The following is a 19,607-nucleotide window of genomic DNA, read 5'->3' on the forward strand; positions in this document are numbered from 1 at the left end:
CACTTATGAGAAACATACCTACTGCATTTCTACCCATTCTGCTTTAAGGACACATTTATCATTTTCATACCAATATGTGTACATACTGCAGACTTATTAATGCAGCTGGAAGGGGGTACATTAAACTGTTTACAGCAAATCAATGTTTTATAGCGCTAGCTGTAGCTTCAATATATTACATCTTATTATCCTGGAATATATCCTTGTTCTCTTTTTGAATTCTGAATTAATGTTGTTGGCTCTGTTTAGCAATGCCTAATACTTATGCTGCAAGCATGATGCAAATAAATAAGAGTCATGAAGCTATATTAGGACCTTAGGCATGGCATGGCATGGCAGAGAATGGAACAAGCCTCTTGCAGCTGTACACAGCTGGGCATTTGAGTTTTATAAAATCAAGTGACTTGGTCCTACAGTGTGTAGCCCTCTTATACCCTGGCAGAAACACCTATGCGTGAAAAACAAGTGTTTGCAATGTGCCAGGGAACTGGATTTGCACAGGGGAAGTTTCAGACCCATCCGTGACAGCACCAGGAAGCCGAGGCAACTCCAAAGGCACCATCACTCGCCATAGGGATCTCTGAAAATTATGTGCCTGTTGAGTATTGACAGACCCCATACATACAGATGGGACTTGCCATCCAAATGCTGAGGTGGTATCTAGAGGTAAATTATATGTCAATATATGCATCTAGAGGTAAAATATATGTCAATCTTTCCATTTGCCTTTCCGGCTGCTTGTTTACGTCCCTGGGATTTACCTCAATGGTTCAAAATCTGAACAGCCAAAGTGGCTGCCATAGGAAAAAATACCATCATATTGCCTGACAAGTATTTCCTCCAAAGCCTTGCCTCCTAACAATGAATATGCCCCCAGATTGCTCCTGTTACAGACTCAGGATGAGTGAAATTCAACCCCATCTACATGACATTTTAATCACAAAACTGTCAAAACTCATGTATTTCAAGTAGTTTGGCAAAAGTGGCTTCGTAAAACGTAGGTACTTGTTACAATGTGGGGTATACCTTAGTTGATACTTGTCACTGAAGAGGCAATCTTTAGCAGCCCAGAAATGCAGATATTGTAGTCTTTACATTTAGCTGTACCTGTTGCAAATGGTGGGTTCAGGAAATGTAGTTTGTTTTCAAGGCAAAGCGAAAGTTTCTCTACTTTTTTGAGACATATAGCATTTGCTCAACACAACAATAGAGAGTTGATGAGGTTTCCCAGAAATAATCTATTCAGGAAAGTACCTAAAAGCAACTGCAATTTTCCAGACATTATATTTTCTCTGACATACTGTACTTTGCTACATCTTTGAAAAAGAAGTTACAGTGCATTTTGTTTCCTCTCTTGTTCAAAAGGAACACTTCAGTATGAAGAGAAATGCCAGCTGGTACTGGGATAATTATAATTTCTAATTAATACCAGCACATTTTAAAAATATACTGCAAATATTCCCTCATTAGTATCCCTTGTGAGGCAAGTATTATTTTTAGAATCTAAGAAGCAAGAGTAAAGATGTGATAAGTGTCTAATACTGCAATGGGAATCAAGTCTTAAAGGAAGTAAGACAGCTTTTTAGTTCCTTATTTATTTATATATTTATCTACCTATTTATTTATTTGATCTTCTGCTTTGCTGCTTGCATAGCACTTATCTCTGAACAGAGGAATTAGATATCCATATATCTAAAAGGGAAGAAGTATCACTTTTTTTTTGGTAATATAAAATAGTACATAATATGTAAAGATTATACATGTTAACATCTTGTAAATGACTTTTCCCTTACCAGTTTAAGGTTGAAGAAGCACCACATTAGTCATGAAATGGTCTAAACATCTGTATGTACAAGAAGGGTACAGCAACAGCTCTAGCAACTGGCGGAACTCTTTCCACATTGGCAAATCGATGTCCCATCTACTTCAACCTGAAATAATAGCTTAGTTTCTATGCAAATGAAGCCCTGTGTCTGCTAACAAAAAGGCTGATTACTGCTCTCTAGTTCTGGTTTTGTGATGGAACACTTGATGGGTATCAAAAGGAGGAAAGCATGCAAATATTTTGTGCTGCCATCAAACACCGAGAAAGAGGCTGTAGGTTTATTTTCAGCTCTGAGTATGGTTAAAACTCTTTAGAAGGTCTTGTGGGTCAGTATTAAGGTGAGTAAAATGGGCAGGGTGTATTTTTCTAAGTAACACCTTTTGGCAGGTAAGAATACAATCTATAAGGGCAAGGGAATATGTTTTACAGTTATTATAGCTAGTTATTTCCATGCTTCTTAATGCTTAGGCTTTTATTTTTATAAAGGGGACCATTCTTTTTATATATTTTTGTACACAGATGATATTAAACACTGGAGCCTGTTAAATATGTTTTGTCATTTTTGTTTAATGTTACACATTGCTGTCAAGGTGGAGACAGAGTTAATATTGAATATTAATTATGATACCAAAATAATCTGAAAAATACTTATGGACTTCTACATAAAATTTATGCATGTTTAGTTTCAAAATAATTTGAAATTGGCAAAAATGGCATCTGAAAATTAAGCTGTAATCTTTCTGATAGTTTCATTATTAGCAGTAACATAGATTTTTGCTTTTGAAAGCTAACTGACAGATTTTTTAATGAGACTGAGACAGAAGAAAGTCCAGAGGGACATTGTCCCTGTGTTCTGCTGACATCTGAAATATCTGCCAGGAAGGAGAGGCAGCTGCTCATGCCTCATGATACAGAGCCAATCCTAGGTGCCTGCCAAGTGCTTTGATATCTGTGGTTTGAAATAACTATATTAGGCTAAGTTATTTTTATATTAAAATAAACTTTCATAAATTTAAGGACTTTGATTCTGCTTGCTACAGTAGTTTTCTTGCATATTGATTACAATCCACTAAGTATTTTTTCTTTTTATTTTTTTGAATACTGTAGTTCGGCAACATGCACTAAATTATACAGTGGCCTCTAACAGGTGTCCCAGTAGGCTTCACTCACAGCTGTTCTACAAACCAAATGCATGGAATATAAATCTTCCTTTCCTCACATGAACATTAGCAAGCCAGGCTCTTAGCACAATCTGTTCATCAGTACACTAGTTTCATTGGAAAGTTCAATATCTCAGCTAATGTTTATTAATTAAGCAATAAGACGTGACAGACTGTGCAGCAGCCCTAATTAATGGACACCTCTGGTGCCTGCCACACATCTAAGAAGTGCATTAATCAGCACCAACACAGGTCGGAAGTGACTTACCACAATAATAAAATGGTTATTTACTTAAACAAGAACATTTCTCAAAGTTAATAACATTTTTAAGCCTCTGCATTATACTGTGTACAGTGTTAAAACATTTATGAGAGGCATTTGCAAATTCAGTTGCCTAAAGTTCAGCTTCCCAATCCCTGCTTAGGAATATAAACAGAGAATGCTGGATTTGCAGAGGTGTTGAGTCTCTCTGGCTTGCTCTGACCTGATGGGTACTCGTGAAGAGCTGCACTCTCTGAAAATCAGATGGGGTTTACTTAAGATGGCAGGTATGAGTTTAACACCGCCCTTCACATCAGCTGGGTCTCTCTGCTACCTGTGCTGGCTCTGCGTGATTTGATTGAGGGCTCAGACAGGAGACCCTGGTGCCTTCAAACAGGCACCACACCAGCACTGAACTCACCTCTCCTGGAATTGCCTCCCTTTTGGTAGGGGTGAGCATATCATTGGCTTCTATGCTACACATGCAAGAAGTCAACATTTAAGTGGCAGCCACTCAAAACATCACTTACTTAGCCATGGTCTAAAAAGGTGAATTATTTTCCCAAAGTTGTTGAATTAGAAAAGCAATTTGTAAGGTGGAATGTGAAATAATAGATGTGGCTCTGTGGAGTTTATACTTGGAAAACTTCTGGTACTTCATAAAAACTCACCCAATTAAATAAATATTGCTAACTAGAGAAGAGTTTTATTATAATCAAAACACAGTAAGTGTTATAATGTTAATGTTGCCAGACATTTTGCTGTAGCAGAACCTCTGACTATACTTACATAAGGCCTTATTAATGGTTGTCTGCATAATGTGTCACTTCTGAATCTGTTTAGTGTGTGCCCCTCTCTATTACTTTCCCAGCCATATAGTATCTCTGATCTTTGGGGAAGTCCTATTATTTCTGCAAAATAAGCTTGTGTGAGTTCAGGTAATTTAATGCACTAAAATAAATGTCCCAATACCCAACAAAGCTTTGCAATATGTCAAATAACTTGAAATTTCCCAATGACATTTAGAGTCACTAAATGTATTTAGAAGGTCACAGGGGCTCCCTGTTAACATTTCAGCACTAAAAGCCTGTGGGTAGGACTCTTGGTAAAAGGAATCCTTTCTGCTGTGTGTTGTTGGACTGCAGGGAAAATCCCCAGGAGTCAGCACCATTTGCATAGGCAGCATCCTTAGGGCCCGCATCATTATTCTGTACTAACATATACTTCTGTTTTGGATGTAGAGGTAATTAAATGTTACCATCTTCATGCTGTAGCAGAATATTTAATATACTCTAAATGAAGGGGTTGCTTTATGAATTCTCACTGGTGGCATGTCCTTGAGTAGATATGTCGTAAGGTCTGATAGAGGGGAAGAGGGCAAGCTGCAGCCAGCCTTGAAGGGAGAGGCAGCTGGAATGAAGTCGTGCTGTGAAATACTGTGACCTGGTGACTTGGACTCTATGTGAGGGTCCTACTGGTCATTCCAACCCTCTTCCCAGGAGACGAATAGTGGAGCTAAATGGACCTGATATAATAGAAAGCCTCTATCTCTTGTCCCATTCCCAGTTAGAGGTAACAGCAGTGGGACGGTCAAGAGCTGGGCTGGTGCTGGACCCACCTGTGAGGAGAAGGATTATGATTACAGAGTAAATAAGAGAGATGGTGGCAGCTGAGTTCCTCATAGAGAGTTGATCCAACACCAGAAAAATCACAACTGGAGTAGAGACTGAAATTCCCTGTGTTGGACCACAAGATCACATCACAATGGAACATGGTGATACAGCAAAAAAGCATCTTCCTTCCTCCCACCACCTCGAGCTGCAGTCACTACCAGCTACCCATCACCTGCAGCTGGATAAGCAGGCTGGCAAGATGAGGGGCAGAGGCAGAGTTACAGAGAGATGACATTGCAGTTGGAAGCACTGGAACTGCACAGAAGCCAGGCACCATGGTAGGACTGACTTTGTTCAGAAGTACCTCTGGCTTTATGGGCTTCTTTAATCTCTAAAAAAACCAGACATGAATGGGGTGCTGCAGAGAGAAGGGAGAAACAAATAACAGTTATATAGTGAGGAAAGCCAGGCAAAAGACTATTGCCCACAATACACTCAGAGGATGTGCCAGTGGCAATTGATGGGGGCAACAGAAGAAAGGACTGTGAGCCATTGCTGCTTTTATGATTAGCACAGTCCCTCAACCAGGCGGTGCTAATGGGGGTGGAAAGGAAAAAGTAACTGCCCAGTGAGGTTTGCTTGTAAAGGCACACATGGACATTGTACTTACTATTCAGAGTGTTGAGTGGACAAGAGGCAATAGGCACGAACTGAAAACCATGAAATTCCATCAAAATGTAAGAAAATACTTTTTTATTGTGTGAATGACTGGCACAGGTTGCCCAGAGAGTTTGTAGAATCTCCATCCTTGGAAACAGTCAAAGCCTGACTGGAGACAGCCCCGACCAAACTGCTTTAGCTGACTGTGCTTGAGCAGGGGGCTGGAGTAGACAATCTTCAAAGGTCCTTCAGCCTCATCTGTTGTGCAATTCTGTGATCTGCTAGTACCTTTTCTACCAGTATCTTGTTCTGTTCAATCTCCCTGTAAAAGAAAGCTCACAGCGAAACTAATCATTGCATCTATTAGTTTGGCAAGGCAGAAAAATTGAGGCAATGTGTGCATTTTCATACAAAGTGCATTCCATGCAATGCAGAGTAATCAGATTTTGCAACAGCATACTAATGATGAACAGGCAGCTATTGCTATGGCTGTGTTTCGCTTTGCTTCTGAACAGATTAGCTCAAGAATACTGTCCTCTGCTATTGCAAGGCTGATGTCCCAACTCCTTAGCATTCAGCTCCTAAACCACCTGTGAGAGTCGGTCTGAAAATGGAGCAGTATTTGCCTGAACATTGCCATCAAGAACTTAGAGAACTGACCCCCTGACAGAAAGAACGCATGGACAATGACTTGGAGAGAGGCTCGAGGAGAAGCATTGTGTTGCACTGGTTTCTCCGATATGAGGTGGCTGCTACTAATAATGACTGCTGTGTGGACTTCACCTGCTGCTTCAGCCAAACCAGCCCCACCTCCTGAAAGTTATTGTTCTGAGGGTCTCTTTGACCCAGGGACAATAGGTGCCGTCCAGAAGATGTGTTCTCACCTGCAGCCTCAGTCACACGTGTCTCCCACCTGCTCCCCCAAACAATGGCCAACAAAAAGGAGCATGCCCAGAAGCTCGTCAAGGGTCCTGAGGTCACCCAATGGACCAGAGAAAGACCCCTGAATGCCGGACACGTAAGTGCTGGCAAAAGAAAGCATGAATCTTTCGAGCCTGCACAGTTCAAGCCTGGGTTGCGAAATCAAGGCAGAGGCTGGCCTCAAACAATGGGAGCAAGAGGGGTGAAGAAGCATAAAAGATGACTCCAGAATGGACACCATTGGAGATCTTCCCACCAGAGGATCCCGAACCACGACGGAGGACCGGCAGGACTCTACAGGACTGGAGACCAGAGGGACGCCTCTGAAGCTTTACTGCTGATAAACGCAACCTCTTTTCTCATCTTTACTTTTACTTTTTCCCTGTTTCTTTTCCCTTTTTCTTTTTCTTACTCTCTCTCACTATCGCGTGCTGCTTTATGGACAAATTAATAAAGTAACACTGTTTGATTGAATTACAACCCCTTGGCATTTTGGTTACCTTAATTTTGTGCTTCAAGATCAAGGTAACAGAACCATCACGAGTCCATCACCAAATGGACCGTGACCCCACCACATCTTAAAATGGTGCTTTTTAAGGAAAACAATGGCAGTTTGCCTTAAATTAGTTTGCAGACTATGGTAGTTCAGGAGCTGATAAGTACCTCTCAGTTCAGACAAGAAAATAACTGGGGTACTCATACTGTTAGTCAGAGCCTGCCTGTTCATCCTCTTTTATTAATTTTGTACACATTGGCCCACTTGAATCAGATTAGATCAGTGGTGTAAGAATCAGCAGCTGGCAGAAGTATAGTTAGTTGTAGGACATAGAGACTAATATACATGAGAAATCTCTAACACAGGTCATTTTACACTGTGCCACATGGAAAAAGTAGCCTTAATTCAGTTGTCTAAGCATAGGTATCTAATTTTAGACTCGCTAAGGTATCCTGCTTGGCCTTCAATTGTTGCTGCAGGAGAACTCTGCTCCCCCGCACATCCTGTGTTAGCTGCACGTGGAAATCTTAGTTACTCTAGGGCATCTCAAATGCCAATGGATTACTAGCTGTGGGAAACAGAATTGAGCCTGCTGGGTTTATCTGCTCATTTCACAGTATATCTACAATCTGTTTATATTTCAGATAGTACCAAAATAACATCTGCACGGAGTTCTACCTTAGCTCAGTGGTTGCTTGCTCTCTTCAGATGGGCAGCCAGTCACCACTGCCTGGTCAATCAACAGAAACATGGCTCAAAACCAGGCCCAACACACATCATCCCACACCTGGTGTTAATTAAGGGGCACAGCAGGAAGCAGGGCTGCTGGCAGGTAGGTATGTGGAGGAGGGTGGTGATTGTAGGCACTGCTAGAGTGGAATGATGCACAAGAGAGGTGGTCTAATTCCCAAGGCTAAACTCACAAGAGAAATGCTGGAGAGAAGTTGGATTGCAGTACTGGTGAGGCTGCAGAGGACAAATCTAAAGGAAATAAAGCTTTCTTTATTTTGCTAGTCTTCTCTTTTTGTGTGTGTGTATGTGTGGTTTTTGTTTTGTTTTGTTTTTCTCTTCCTGAGACACTTAGAAATGTTTTTTGGTTTTTTTTTTAATTAAACTCTCTCAGATCCTTATCCCCAAATGACTGATCAGCCTTAACAAGCAGCCAGACTTGAACAGCTGAATAACTTAGCAATGATATACAACCAGTCATCTGGGAAAAATCTTGTCAGCTCTTCAGAACCAATGCAGAGGTATTCTAGGCAAATATATGAAAAAGGTTATGATGGGTTGCCTGATATTCTGCATTTTGACATAGAGATAGATGGCTGATATGAAGACTGAGTATACCAGTTCGAGCTGTCAAGAGGATCCATCAAACAAGAGAATTAGTGAAAAATTGGAATTGTGGTGAGAAAAAAGCATTTCCTGTTTCCCATGCTTCATCTGCTAGGACAAGCCCTCAATTTTACTAGAAGCAAATGTGTCTTTTTAATTGGGAAGGCTTATTCAATGGCAACGTTTGCAAAAAAAAAGTCAGAGTAAAGCATAACTTTCTTATGAGGAAGGACCATTGTCCTGCACTGTGGTTAAGCCTATGCATAGTTTTTAAGGAAAACAGAATGCATTTAATTCCTAGAAAGAAGAATTGGCAAATACATTTCTCATGGCAGCTTGACTTGTTTGAGAATTTAACTGCGTAAGCCCATTGAAGGGTACTGCTAGACTACGCTGGAGACAATGGGCCAACTTTATAATCAGAACAGTTCCAGTATTCCCTCAAATTTTCATTTATAGCTTGACTGAGAACTGCATCAACTTACATACCCAATGCAGATTCCCAAGGATTTGGGTGAAAGCCATGTATAGTCAGAATCAGAACCTGGCAAGCTGGCTGTGACTCTTTGTAACATGTCTTTAACCCATGGGAGGAAGCTAGGTAAGGTTTAGTTATAGTGGGCTAGGTCTTCAGATTTCATAAATTGTCACCTAGGACTTCATAGAGTCATGCTGATTTAAATAATATGAGGTTCCACCCTATAAAGTGAATGAGAAAGCAAAACAGGGCAGGATGTGACAATCATTTTCAAGGCGCATTTCAACAACTCACGGATTAGTCCTCGTCAGTACTTACATCCTGGTTGGACATCTCCCAGTACGGTCTCTCACCGTAGGACATCACCTCCCACATTACAATCCCATAGCTCCAAGCGTCGCTTGCTGAAGAGAACTTCCGGTAAGCTATAGCTTCAGGAGCGGTCCACCTGATGGGGATTTTTCCGCCCTGCAAAATATGTTGACAACTTATCAATATGACCAGAATAAAGCATATATTTAAAAGAGAAGAAAACAAAAGATATCCTGGATACTGAATTCTGCATTCTGCCTTCTGTCAATTTGCCTTGTCAACTTGCTGCAAGTGGAAAAGATGAAATATACCTTCTTCAGAATTTGATAAAAATTTGGTTTCATTTGTAGTCTATTTCACCAAGACCAGTACTTTGTGAAAAAAAGAAATGTCAGTTCAAAGAACAGAAAGTGTTCTAGATGATTCATATTTGTTCAGTCATATTATTAGTCAGAACATGCCTTTTGATTGAAAACATCCCAAGCCTGAAATTCCTAGCACATTGACATTCAATCTCTTTTTCCTTACATGGAATAGAAACATCTATTGCAAAATACAGCACTGAAAGCACTTAACAAAATCGTGTAAGCAGAAAGGAAACGATAGCCTTTCTATTATTTTTTTACTCCTGATAATCTTTTTACATTTTTGTTGTGCCCTTTAAATATCCAGGTAGACAGCGTGCTTCTAATAGGCGTTTCCTTAGGATATTGAATAATTTCATTCTTCAGCTTTCAACTTCCAAGTCCAAGTGCTACCACACACACAATATCTGTAAGAATTCAATCTACAAACCTGACTTGCTCTTTACTAACCACAGTATACAGAAATTTTCTCTGACATTAGTAATTTATACAATTGAACCTGGTTGGTCTGTTCTCCCATAAATAGTTAATGTATGTGTCCTGGTTTTGTTAAAAACAAGACTAGTTCCTCTTTCAGTGAATTCTCCTTTCAGCGAAGTTCTTCTAAGTAACTGCAGTTTTCCGAATTTGGCTGCTTGTTTTTGCAGACAGCAGCTGATAACGTAGCAATGGTATGCAAGGTCGCTGATAAAAATGCACGTCCCTTAAGTGAGAGGGGTGTATTTACAAGGAGGGGCAAACTGAACAGGTGACTAAAATTGACCAGATAAGTATTGCATTCCATCCACGTCACACACCCTATAAAAGTGGGAGATCACGAGGGTCTCACTCCCTTCCACTATGGCTGGCATCTGAAGAGGACCCTGCCTGTTGTCCCTGCAATTTGAGGCCTGATTCCAGACCCTGCATCCCTAAATCCAGTTCCAGTTTACTGTGGAGTCCAGCCCAGTGTCCAGTCCACTCCTGGTGCTGGCTCTGCAGCCGCTGGAGCAGAGCCAGCTCTGCTGAGCTGTGCTAGGAAATTCAAGATTGGTTTTGTATATTCTGTATTATTTTCTCTATTTTATTAGTAGCATTAGTAAAGCATTTTTAATTTTTTCCAACTTGCAAGGCTCTCTTTTCCTCCTATTGGGGGAGGGGAAGGGTAACAGCGAGCATCTGCCATGTTTTATTGTCACCCTGCATTAAATAGTGATAGTATGAAACCTATTTTCCCTTTTCACAACATAGTATTTCTTCTCCAGATACATTTATACTTTCAAGAGCATACATATATTATCATTCTCCATATATAACTCCTTAAATAAGTACAGTGAGAGCAGTATGCTTAAGATGCCACTAGATGGTAGAAGGAGGCAGCCAGTAGAGCTGAGCTCACTTAGCAGTAATTGCATTCAACAAGCAGTAATAGATTCTGCTCAGCATTATAATTGTATTTCTGACAGAAACAAAATAAGAAATGAACTGGAACATCCATTTGGCAATTGAAGAGAAGCCACAGCTAAACACAAGTATGTAAATCTCGGTTAATTTGCTTTGGATATACAAAAAATTGTGTGCAAGTTGTTGAAGTCTAACTTCAACTGACTGAGAAGAGGCTTCTCCTACCAAAAAAGTGTTCAAAGGCAAAGCTCTGTGTCTGTGGTGATATGCCAGTCAGATAACTTCTCATCACTGAGTCTCACCTGCTGGTGAAAAATCTATGGTTAACGTTTATGTTGTATGATGGTTAAGATGTCTATTGTATGCTGTTACATTTTTTGTAGCTGCATTTTTAAAGCCTTTGCTTGTTCACTTGTGGCTGAAGTCAGTGGCAAACTGCATCCTGACTTTAGGAGTAGTAAGGTAAAGGTAACAGTTTATTTTGTATTTTTGCCCAAGCACCTCCTTATCCCCTTTTCTTAATCCAGTAACCTGGTAGTGAGATCACCCCCCGGCATGTCAGAGATGCAAAGAACTTTACCATCCCACCTGCTGCCATCTCTGAGCCTGCCCTAGCCAGCACCGCAGGGTGTGATGATCTTGGTTTCTTCCTGGTATGGCACTTCCACTTAGGAAGCAATTACAAATGTTTTTGGGTGAGAGAATGGAGATTTGTGATAGGACATTCTCCAAGGAAAGAGCAGCCTAATCCATTGACTCTTACCCAGGCAATATTTAAAACCTTCTAAACAAACTGGATAAGAGCATTTGGTGTTTGTTCTCATGGTCTGGTTGCAATGGTGTCTTGGGGAGATATGAGAGTCCAAGTTTCCTGAGGCAGTGGAAGACTGAGATATTCAGTGCCCCAAATGTATGCTGCACACTGGGCTGCCCAAACAAAAGGATGTCTCTTCTGAGAAACAGACCGTTTTAGGGTCCAACTGCAGACTATAGTTCAAAATGTCTCATCACACAACAGAGTTATCCTTTTTACTGCAGTCTACAGTTTCCTCACAAGCAGAGGAGGAAGTGTTGGTGCTGATCTAATCTCTCTGGTGACCAACAACAGAACCTGAGGGAATGGCAGGAAGATGTGCCAGGGGAGGTTTAGGCTGGACATTAGGAAAAGGTTCTTCCCCCAGAGGGTAGTGGAGCACTGGAACAGGCTCCCCAGGGAGGTGTCACGGCCCCAAGCCTGACAGTGTTCAAGAAACTGGACAGCGCCCTCAGACACATGGTGTGAATTGTGGGATTGTCCTGTGTAGGGACAGGAGTTGGACTCGATGATCCTCGTGGGTCCCTTCCAACTAAGGACGTTCTGTTAACACTTCTGTGAACACTTCTATACTGGATCAGGTTTAGTCCTTTATTTTTAAACATTTTATAGCCAGATGTATGTAATTCTATCCTTAGACCCCTGGCTTCTGCAGAGTTCTGGGGATAATCAATATTTGCCTGGCATAAGCCACAGGCTCATAGCAGGCATTTAACTCCTGCTTTGGACATGGGCACATGCACTTTTTAAAAGGTAAACAACATTCCTGCTGATTTGTATAACAAGAGACACTGCCCTGGCAACCCTAAAAGCTCTTCCTCAGCAGCAGCTTATCAGTTGAGGCTGAGAAATGATACAGAAGATGATACACTTGTTCCAACACAAGAGTTCACTGTCTAAACCTCATCTTAGCAAGGAATCTCCCTTGCTGTCTTTCACTTTATGTCCACTCAAGATACTTTCTGGAGTGCCATACCAGCATTAGAGAGAGAAGATGCAAAAGAAAAATTCCATATTTTCTTTCCTTATCACAAATCTTGGGAGATGACAAGAAAAAAAAAAAAATCTACCAGTTTAGATGGTTGTGTTACTGTAAGACTTTGTTTATAAAGACAAACTGATGAATCAACAAATTTAGTATGAGCCTACATTTCTAATTTGGAGAGTTATGAATCATTTATTATTTATTTGAATTCTAATGAAAAGTCTTATGTTAATAATTAAATCAAGTTGCAGCAGGGGAGGTTTAGATTGGATATTAGGAAAAATTTGTTCACAGAAAGGGTTGTCAAGCACTGGAACAGGCTGCCAAGGAAAGTGGTTGAGTCACCATCCCTGGAGGTGTTTAAAATACGCATAGATGAGGTTCTTAGGGACATCATTTAGTGACAGTGTTAGGTTAATGGTTGGACTCAATGATCTTAAAGGTCTTTTTCAACCAAAAAGATTCTATGATTCTATAAATGGCTACTTGTAGGGAAAACACAAATCCATACATGCAAATAAAAGGTATTTGGATATTTATAGATTTTACTTTAAATGTCTATAACATAATAAGGATAACATAATAGGAAAATTATTTTTTAAAGTGTGTTCTTTTCATAAGTCTGATTAGGTATTCCCAAATTAGACTGAAAAGAGAAAAAAAGAGGCCACATCTTGAGGAGCCTTTTCAGCTAGATTTGTGAGTATTGGTTAAATATAAACGAGTTTTAAAGAATCTGATTAGACTCTGTGACTAGTTTTATGATGCAGCTTTACTGACTGAGCCTTTTTCGACTGAACCAGTAGTGCCTCATTGAGTGTGAAAATGAGAATGGAGAACAGAGTCTTGACAAAATTCAAGGCAGTTCACATTCAAGGGCATAAGATGTGCTCAGTGTTGTAATGTAAAACAAAATTATTTTCTGCTAGCTTTAATGACAAAGTGAAGCAATACCTCTAAAATTTTTACAATTGATCCATCTTATGTATGAGGATGGATACATACAAATGTAAATTTCAATACTTAATTATGTTTGCAGAATATATTTTTATGCAAAAAAAGTGGGCTTATTTATTTGAAAGCCATTCAAAAGCAGAGATTGCACTATGACTACCTTAAGAGATGTATATGACAGAACAGTAGTAATAGCTGCTCATGCATAATAAAAGAACACATAAGGTTTAAATTAGCTGAAAATATATTTCCTGTTTCTGATTAGAGCAATAAACAGTGTTACTGATATTGAACATGCCTTTTTAAATTTTGATCTAACTGGGAAAATAATAAATGCAGTACATACTGTTTACACAATGCCCCACCTTCAAATTAAGATAATTTATAAATCATCTACATTTTATTACTGCAGTAATGAAATCTGTCACAGCTCCCTGAATCAGAAAGCCCTTATGCAAGCCCATTTTGATTTTATGTTATTCACTCTCTTTTGGGGGGTGGGGGGAAGGAGCAGGAGGTGTGCTAGGAATCAAACTGTATTTCTGCTTCATCTCATACATTAATAATGATATCAGTGATAAGCTAATTTTATTTTCACATAGTAAAAGAACACTAACACTGCTATTCAAATAATTAGAATTTTTTCCCATATGCTGCCAGCTGAATAGTGTCTATCTCCTGATTCTTTTCTTGATTGTAATTTAATAAGCAATTTTACTATTCAGTGTCAAGGGTCCCCTTGGGATTAGAATATTAGGCTCACATTGCTTAGCTTGTAGAACTGTTTAGAGATCAGCCCTTGAAATGAAATTTACTCCCTCACCCACCCACACATGCTCACTCTCCCTACAGAGTTGGCAACAGCACAGTTCACCACACATTTAAAGGCAGAACTGGAACTACATGTTGCAGAATGCCTTATTCTTTACCTCAAGCTATGCACGAGAGAGAGATAGTCTTCCTAAAATGGCATCTCTTTTTGAGCTTACAACAAAAAAACTGCTTATGATGTCTTTTGTGAAAACACCCCAGCAAGGCAACTGACAGTGACATTACTTATGGTCCAATGGGCCACAAACGCTATTCATTCCTCTGCATTTTTGCCATCTCCCATTTGATTTTTTTTTTAATTTTACATGTAAGACATTTTTTAAAAACAACAGTCATTAGCAGTTTCTTGAATTAAATATTTAAACATATTTTAAAACTCCAGCAGAAGAATGTCGCTGGTAGCTATGACTCGTATTTCTATGAAGATGAAGGTTAGGATGTAACAGCAAGCTCTAAATGTGTGATGCAAAAAATGACAGAGGGCACAGAACTGAAGAAGGAAGCCTGTTAGATGCCCAGAACTTCTGACATACTCTGTTAGCTAATTAAAGTGAGGAGGGATACCACTGAGAACCTCAGATATGAAACTGAAGGTAAGATGTATGAGCTCCCACTGGATGTGCAAAGACAGCGATACATGTAAGCAGCCAGAAGCAAACACGGTACATCAGGCTCACAATGTCCCAGAACTAGGAGTGATGTGAAACAATGCCTGTTTCTGCTGAAAAGCCTGTTCTGTTTTTTTCTTGAATGACAGACATGTCAGAGGGACTGTTACAGAGCTGGCTGCAGCTATACTAAATGCTGAAGTCCAAATCCATCAGTTCCAGACGCAAAGACATCTAGAACTGTCTATTTCTTGGACAAAAGTTACTGAACTATGTGCACCATTAGTCTAATCTGGCACAGTATTTCCTATGCATCTGTCAGTTACTATTCCTTTATGCTCAGTGTTACTGAATCGTGCAATAATTTCCTATGACATGAGTGTAGTAGCTGTCTTTTTCTCCACCCCAAATGACAGAAATGAGAAAAAAAAAAAGAAAACATCTAAGTGAAGAGAGACAATAATAATGAGAGATATTAGTTTTAAATACTGGACATAATTCATCATTCTGTACGAAAGCCCTATGCCACTTTACTGGAGCGATGCTTTTATTTGAGCATATGAATCAAATTTTTCATGTGGAAAGTTATAAATAGTTAGAATTTAGCATCCTCAAATAATAATTTAGAACTATTCAGTATTATTAACAGTCTTCTCTGGTGTCTATTGGAATACCAGAGAAACCATGTGGCAAGATAACAAAACTGCTCTGAAAAGGCATTTCAGAATTTGCTCTCATTATACCCTATTCCAGTCAATTCTACCAGTCTTTCATTTCCCTCAGAACTGAAATGAACAAAACCCCTTGATTTTCAAAAGGACTGGATTTTCTTTTAATCTCTGGGAAAACAGTCATTTTCTTTCAAATATCCTGATTAATGATGCTAAACATGTGGAACTTGATTTTTCACCCCTTAAGTTAGCTATCACTTTTTTCAGAAAAAGCTATTTATAATTTTGACAATGTCATTTTATGAATATTAACCCCTATCGTATGCATGTATTTGTGTCTTCAAAAAGGGGGAAAGCTGTTGATGGATGGAAAGAATCAGCACTTAAGATACTGGCAAAACTATAACATCCAAGATAAGACTTTTGTCCACAGATCATCAGAAACACTTAAGGTTAACTGGCATTAACATTAGTGGGATGCTTCTCCAAAATACTTCACCCACCCTATCATTCTGTCTCCCTAAGGGTCATCAGTAAGATGAATAGATTAGCAGTATCATACACACAAAAAATCAGAAAAACAAATATATCATATCTCATAATCTTTTAGTTCAAAAATTAAAGAATTAAAATACTACTTTGTTAAAAATTGAAGAATTCTGAAATAAAGAATTCTCTCTGAAACAGCTGTGATTCTCAGTAGTAGCAATAGTAGCATTTCCTTTGAAACAAAATACTTCAACATGCTGTCCCTTGCCTGATTTTCACTTGGGTTGAAAGATAATAAAAAGTCTGATAAAAATGCACAGCTTTGACCCTCAAAATCCACAAAAGTGAAATGGTAGTGAATATTTCTGACCACTTACATCTGTCCTGCATTCATGTTTTCTTGACAGTGCAATTTAAAGAACTTTATACAATGACAAAGACACAGCAAACTACCTAATACAAGTGTTGATACCATTGTCTCTTGTTTGTCTAAGTGGACTACAGACATCTTTTCTTGTTAGCCGTGATGCCTTCATCTACAGGGTGCTCACTGAAAGGCCAGAGGCTTTTACCCATTTATTTTAAGAACGTATATTTGTTTTGTTTTTAAACAAAGTAGTTCATTCCGGATATTGAGCAAAAGGAGTCTGTGGCTGAAAATGGGCAGAGGCCCCACTCTTCCAGAGCTGAAAGCTCAGTGTGCTTTTTTGAGGAAGGAGAGAGAAGGAGAAAAGGAAGAAGGGAAAGACAGAAAAGAGAAAAAAAGAGATTCAACTTTCAGAAGTTAACTGCTTTACACATCAGCTAGAGCTGTCAGAGAGCAGCAAGATCAGGACTGCTCCTTATGGGTGGGGGAGCCAGGAGCAGCTGCCACCTGCCCTCACAGAGTCTACCCCGTGGTGCCTGGGAGGACAGGCAGGGCAGGAGGGAGACAGCGACAAGTGCTATTGACAGTCCCATGAGCATCAGGCAAAGGCAAGGTAAGATGCCAAGGCCAACATGAACCCAGCAAATCTGAACTCCAGCCCAACAGCGCTGGGCCTGGCCTGCTGCAGTGTCTCTGGAGCAGAGATTGATGGACACAGGGTCCTGAGTCCATGGGCACTGGGGGACAGCCAGGCCAGTGAGGACTGGTGGTGTCCTCAGAGCACTAGTAAGAAGCAGACAATTGTACAAAGACAGATAAACACAAATGTTTTGCCAAACCTCCTTGAGACTGCTCTTCTAAAAGGTAACATTGAGACTGGTGGGGCCGAGGAATCTCATAATGTTTTAGAGAGTGGGACTTTGCATTTCCCTAGGGTTATGAATGCACCAGTGAATTTTACAGTATTGGGTGCCTGGCCCTCAATAACAGAGAAATCTCTTCCTTTTCTGAAATTAAATATCAGAACCATGCATCTCTACCAAATCCAGTCCAGAAACTATAGCATTAGTTAACAGCAATGGCAGGAAAAAATGTCAGTTTTCTTGAAACTAATATTTCTGGCAAAGATCTCTCTCTTTCAAGAGCATCAATTTCAAGCTATCTGCCAGATGTGTCAGCACAACTCACATTACAGCCGTAACCGATTTCTTGAAAGTTACTCCTACAGAGTCCCTCAATCTGTACATCCAGAGCCTATCCACTTTGCTTACACAAGTAGTCCTACTGAAGTCTACGGAAAAGGTGAAAAGAATTTGTTCTGAGATGCTTATTTGAAGGATGTCTTACGTTGCACAACTTCATAACAAATAAATTTGTTACAATGTCCATTCTTACTAGAGAACCGAGTTACTGAATGCAAATATTTCTCTAAAACTAAGTAATTTAAATTGAAAAAAATGTTACTGGGCACTATGCTTTCTTAAAAGCATCAACAAAGACTTGTCTCTGAAATGATGGCTCTGACTTGCCCAGGGCTTCATGAAGTGTTTATTATTGGATCAAAGCAAACCGTTACCATGCGCTAGGTGAACACTTCATGTCATTATCATTAGCAATTTCACAGCTAGTGATTTCCACACACATATTTAGTTGACATGCACAACAAACGGTTCCCATATCTCAGTAATCAAGTGGCCTCTCTCTGTTCTGCCATAATGCCTAGATTATTTATCCTTTGCTGCTGTGCCCCTGAACCCCTGCCATAATTCCCTTCACACTATGCAATTTCAAGTGGCCAATAAAAACTCAGAAGCATATGGAAACTTGAAAATGGAGGACAAAGTGGAATGGATTTAAATGTATTATTACATTTTTTTTTTAAATGAGGAAACATAGCTATGGGATGTCATGGACTCTAAAAATACAGCCATCTCCAGAAGTAACTAGACAAACTTACAGAAGAAATATTAATGAGAGATATTATATATAAAGACCTACCTCTGATTTAAAGTCTTTGATCCACTGACCACTAAAAGCTCAGCAACCAAAATTGTGAATGCATAATTGCATTGTGCACTCTCTTATTGTAGTCTTCCTTGGAACCTGCTACCTGCTTGTCATTTTGGAGACATGCTACTGAGCTCACAAGCACTGCAGCTGAGTTTGATCATTATTCCCTTCCTATAATTTCAGTTCACTTGCAGGTAAACTATAACCACATGGTATAATATTGTAACAGGAAAAATGTAGATGATGAACAAGTTATCAACTTTTTTTGGGGAAGTTAAAGTGTTAAAAAGTTAAATTCAAAGACGGGCACCTGAAGTGAGGTGTTCTTTGATGTGAGACAGTATAACTGTAGATGGCTATCTGAAGGATCACAAGACATTTGGTTTTTTGTTGTTGATTCTATTACTAGATCTCCGTGTCTTTGTCCAGGACCCCAAAGTTTATGACTAAACCCTCTGACAAAAGTAACTAAATAGTTCTACTGTTAGTAAGTTTTGGCAACAGAAAAGGGAGATAAACTGAGGAGATAAACTGGCAGACTGCTATCTGTAAAAGTACTGCCCTGGGAGACTGGGAGCTGGCTACTGAGGAAGTGTATGGAGGTCTTATGTTTGCTCCATGGAGGGATGACACTACCTTGTAAAGATTTCAGTCTCTTATCTTTCATCATCAATAAATAATACCACTTAGAAAAAAAGGGTAATAAAAGTACAACCAGGCTGTTGGGGAGCATGCAAGTTTCATGTCTCTGAGTCCACACATAACTGCATTAAAATAGTTTTTATACATTGCAGAGGAGCTGGGAGAACAGATGTTGATGAAACTGAAACAGCTGAGTCCAGAGCCATGGGTCAAGAAGCATGACAGGGGCCAGGGACCTGTCAAATACTGGGCACCATCTCCTGCCTTCCCATCTGGGGATGCGGGGGGAGGAAGGCGAGGAACAGCTTCCTGAGGACAGGTTCGGCAGTGAGGCTTGGCAGAGAAGAGGACGGTAACAGCCATTTCTCCTGCGCTGGACCAAAATACTCCCAGTGCTGGTTTGCAGAAGAAATGAAGTGTAGGAGC

At 39.8% G+C, this 19,607-nt stretch overlaps 1 protein-coding gene across 1 annotated transcript in view; it reads right to left on the reverse strand.

The window, feature by feature from the left end:
* Positions 1–19,607, reverse strand: part of EPHA6 (EPH receptor A6) — a gene marked incomplete at both ends in the record, with an annotated part of 485,307 nt that overhangs the window by 7,663 nt on the left and 458,037 nt on the right. Inside the window, one exon of the mRNA XM_080364048.1 lies at positions 9,069–9,218. Within this exon, the coding sequence (XP_080220174.1) occupies positions 9,069–9,218 (150 nt within the window). The remainder of the gene's footprint in view (positions 1–9,068; positions 9,219–19,607) is intronic.

This window comes from Nesoenas mayeri (genome assembly GCF_963082525.1).
Source record: "Nesoenas mayeri genome assembly, chromosome: 1".
In the NCBI taxonomy this organism is placed as follows: domain Eukaryota; kingdom Metazoa; phylum Chordata; class Aves; order Columbiformes; family Columbidae; genus Nesoenas; species Nesoenas mayeri.